This window comes from Nannospalax galili, unplaced genomic scaffold (assembly GCF_000622305.1).
Source record: "Nannospalax galili isolate Female #2095 unplaced genomic scaffold, S.galili_v1.0 scaffold356, whole genome shotgun sequence".
NCBI lineage: Eukaryota > Metazoa > Chordata > Mammalia > Rodentia > Spalacidae > Nannospalax > Nannospalax galili.
Genome location: NW_008338126.1, coordinates 2,327,365 through 2,331,063, shown reverse-complemented (window position 1 = coordinate 2,331,063; position 3,699 = coordinate 2,327,365). Strand labels below are relative to the sequence as shown.

The 3,699-nt window shown below is 47.8% G+C and overlaps 1 protein-coding gene across 1 annotated transcript in view; it reads left to right on the top strand.

Annotated features, from left to right (window-relative positions):
• Positions 1-3,699, top strand: part of Mroh7 (maestro heat like repeat family member 7) — a 41,264-nt gene that overhangs the window by 13,432 nt on the left and 24,133 nt on the right. Inside the window, exon 9 of the mRNA XM_008833022.2 lies at positions 3,236-3,348. Coding sequence (XP_008831244.1) covers positions 3,236-3,348 — 113 coding nt within the window. The remainder of the gene's footprint in view (positions 1-3,235; positions 3,349-3,699) is intronic.

The following is a 3,699-nucleotide window of genomic DNA, read 5'->3' as shown; positions in this document are numbered from 1 at the left end:
GTTTTTTCTCTGTTTGTTTTTGTTTTTGTTTTTGTTTTTCTTTGTTATCAGTCTAGAAACCCAAAAAGGTGTACCAAGAAAATAGCTTCTCTGATCATGATCCCTTTCTTCCTTCCTTCCTCTTTCCTTCCTGGGGCCTCCTAAACTATAATGGCAAGCCCTACCACTAACCTATAATCTTGGTATAGGTGCAAACAAACATTTATTTATTTTTAATTTTTAATATTTATTTATTTTTATGTGTATGAGTGTATTGCTTGAATATATGTAAGTGCACCCATGTCATGCAATGCCCGAGAAGTCCAGAAGAGGGTGTCAGATACCCTCTGAGATATGGACAGTTAGCTGCCATGTGGGTGCTAAGATTTGAACTCGTGCCTTCTGTAAGAGCAGCCAATACTCTTAACCACTAAGCCATCTCTCTAGCCCCAAACCTTTATTTTTAGTGCTTGTTTTGTTTTTGAGATGGGTTCTTGTTACATAGCTCTGGCTGATTTTGAACTTTCATTTCTCCTGCCTTAGCCTCCTGAGAGCTATGATTCCAGCTGTGTGCTGCCGTCTGCCCAGCAAATACATCTATTTGACGGATGCTATCTTTCTATTAGCTGAGCCTTTCCTTATTCCAAGCATAATTTCTCCTTCCATGGTCCATCCAACACATTATGGCTCTGTCATCTTCTCGTCTGTCTTCTCGACTAGACTTTAGCGCCATGAGGGTAGGGCAGGGTTGTCGTGGTCACTGCTGTATTTCCTGACCTGGCACAGGCCATGCTTACTGACTGCATATTTAGGAATGAAGAAAGGCTGCATCCTATCTTAGAATCTGGAGTAGCTGGAGCCTGTGAGACCAGGTCCTGAACTCAGGCTTCAGGGAGCCCTTGATAAGGCCTGCCCTTGACTGACACTACTTCCAGGGGTACGCAGTGTCAGCTGCCTCCAACCTCCTGGCTTTCTTTCTCTATAGCTCTGACTCTGCCTCAACCAGAGGACCTTGGCTAGTTGTTTAGACTCCCCTGGCTCTGGAGGCAGAGTGGCCTACATATCAAACCTGACCCTGGTCCTGACCTTTCCCAGCTGAGTGACCTCAGATAAGCATTTGACTTGGCTTGTCTAGATTTTCTCATCTTTACAGTAGAGTGTAATTCTCAGCTTTTTGAAATATTAAATGATATTCTTTATAAAAGTGCATAGGAAGAAACCAGCTCAGGTTGCACCACCCCCCATCCCTGTCACCTTCTGGGATCTGTCTGGGGTCCCTGTTCTTTCACATCTCCAGCATTTATTTGGGAAGCAACATTTGGTTCCTCAGAGATTTCTCCACTGACAAGGGGCTACTCACACACTCCGTGTGGTGGATGAACGGCAAGCCACAATAATGGTCAGCCCTAGGAGTACAGACCAAAGTAAGGCTGTCAGAATTGTCTAGAAATGTAGGACACCCAGTTCAGTTTAATTTCAGATGAACGATGAATCATTTTAATTGTATTTGAGACACACTGTACTATGATCTGTTCCTCTGAAATTCAAATTGAACTAAGTGCCCTGTGTTCTCTAGGGGAGCCCTAGGCCACAGTTACCCTTGAAGAGGGGGCAACTTAGCCTAGGCTAGCAACCTGTGTTTTGGGGGGGGTAATAAGGCTAGCAACCAGGTGTGCTTGGCCTCAGAGTCCCACTCCTCCCCCAGGCAGCACATGTTCTGTGCACTTACCCCCTCAGTGGCCCTTTCATGTGCTCAAGCTTTGCACTGCTTGGAGGGATCTAGGTAGGACTCAGGCCTGCACCCAGTGAGGGCACAGTCCCTAAATGTGTTGATGGACTCCCTCTGTGCCCAGTACTGTTCTAGCTCTGGGGACACAGCCTTGAAAAGAGATCATTACGCATTCCTCCCTTTGGTTTACCTTCTCACTGCCAAGAGACAGACAATGGGAAAAATAAGTGCAGAGTAAGTCGGATGACAAGCACTGAGGGAAAAAGCAGCAGAGGGGCTGGGCGTGGTGGTACACACTTTTGGTCTGCATAGTAAGTTCCAGGCCAGTCAAGGCTACATAGTGAGACCCTGTCTTGAAAAAACCCCAGCCAACCAACTAACCAACCAACCAAAGAACCAGAAACCAAGCTGGGACCCTCAACGCTTAGCTTACTGCTCTTGCAAAGGATCTGGGTTCAGTTCCCATCACCCATATCAGGTGGCTTACTACTGCCTGGAACTCTAGTTCCAGGGGATCTGATGCCTTCGGGCCTCCCATGCATGTGGTGCACATAAGCTCACGCAGGCACTCATAAACAAAAATAATAAATTGTTTAAAAAAGACACCCCCCCTACAAAAGTCACCATAGGGGCCTGGGACTATCAGGGGCTATGGAGATTAGAATTTTAAAATGGTATTGCTCGCGTTAGGCCTGATGGCACATGTTCAGCAGTACTGAGGGGCAGAGGCAGGAAGATGGAAAGTTGGAGGCCGGCCTGGACTACATGAGCCCCTGTCTCAAAGAAGCAAACCAAACAACAACAATAACAACAACAACAACAACCAAACAAAAATAACCCACAAAAACTAAAACAAACCAAAACAGGTGTTCAGTGATGCTTGTCTAGCATGTGTCAGGCCCTGGGTTCCATCCCCAGCATAGCAAAAGCAACATTTAAAAAGCTATTGCCCACCAGAAGAGCAAGCGAAACAGATAATGCAAGTGGAAACACAGCTGGGCCCCACCGTGGAAAGCAGTCCAGTGTATCTCGGGAAGGTGAATCTTATGCCTACCTGTGAGCCTCTCCTGGCACATCCCTGGCAGAAGCATAGTTCTATTCACCAGCAGACATGACTACAGTGTTCATGGCAGCACTGTGCAGGAGAACTGGAAGCAGTCCAGATGTGCATGCCAAGTAGGACAGGCATACACACTGCAGGCCTTCCCAGGATGGCAGATCATGCTGTGCTGAGAATGAATGAGAACCAGCGCTGGGCACTGCGGGGCAGAACCAGACATGGGGATAACATTATGTGAGTCCGTTTATGTAAAGTTCAAAAACAAGGAACTCTACCTAGGGGTTCAGAAACCAGAACAGTGGGTGCTAAGAGCAGTGCATGGGAGGGACTTCTGGGGTGCTGGTTAAGTTGTTTCTTGACTTGGGTGCCTGGGTTTTTTCACTGTGTGAAAATGAACTGTGTTGGTTATTTGGGTTTAACAGAAAATAGCAATAGATCAGGCTTTGTAAGAAGGTTTTTCCCCGCAGGAGCCAGAGACAAAGAAGATATCAACAAGAAGGAACTGTATGAGAACAACAAGTGCTTCCTGGGGCCCTACAACCCTGTCAGCCCGTGCCAGAACATCCTGCGCGTCATCGCGGTGACTGCCAGCTGGGCCAGCTTGGGCCTCCTAAGCCAGGAGGGGAGGGAAGGGAGGGTGCCGTTAACAAGACCACTGGGAGGTACCCTGGACAGGAAGCCTCCTCTTACAGAACCTTCCTGGGTGCTCTTCTTCCTGGCCTCTTTCTCTCTCCCCAGTGCACACCATCCAATACTGGGTGCAGGGAGCATGTTGCTCTTGCTTGCCTGCCTGCTTTACTTCCTCTCTTTCTTTCTGTCTTCCTGCCTCTCTTGCTTCCTCCCTCCCTCTCTCCCTCCTTCCCTCCATCCCTCTTTCTTTCCTTCTCTCCTTCTCTCCTTCCCTCCCTCCCTCCCTCCCTCCTTTCTTTCT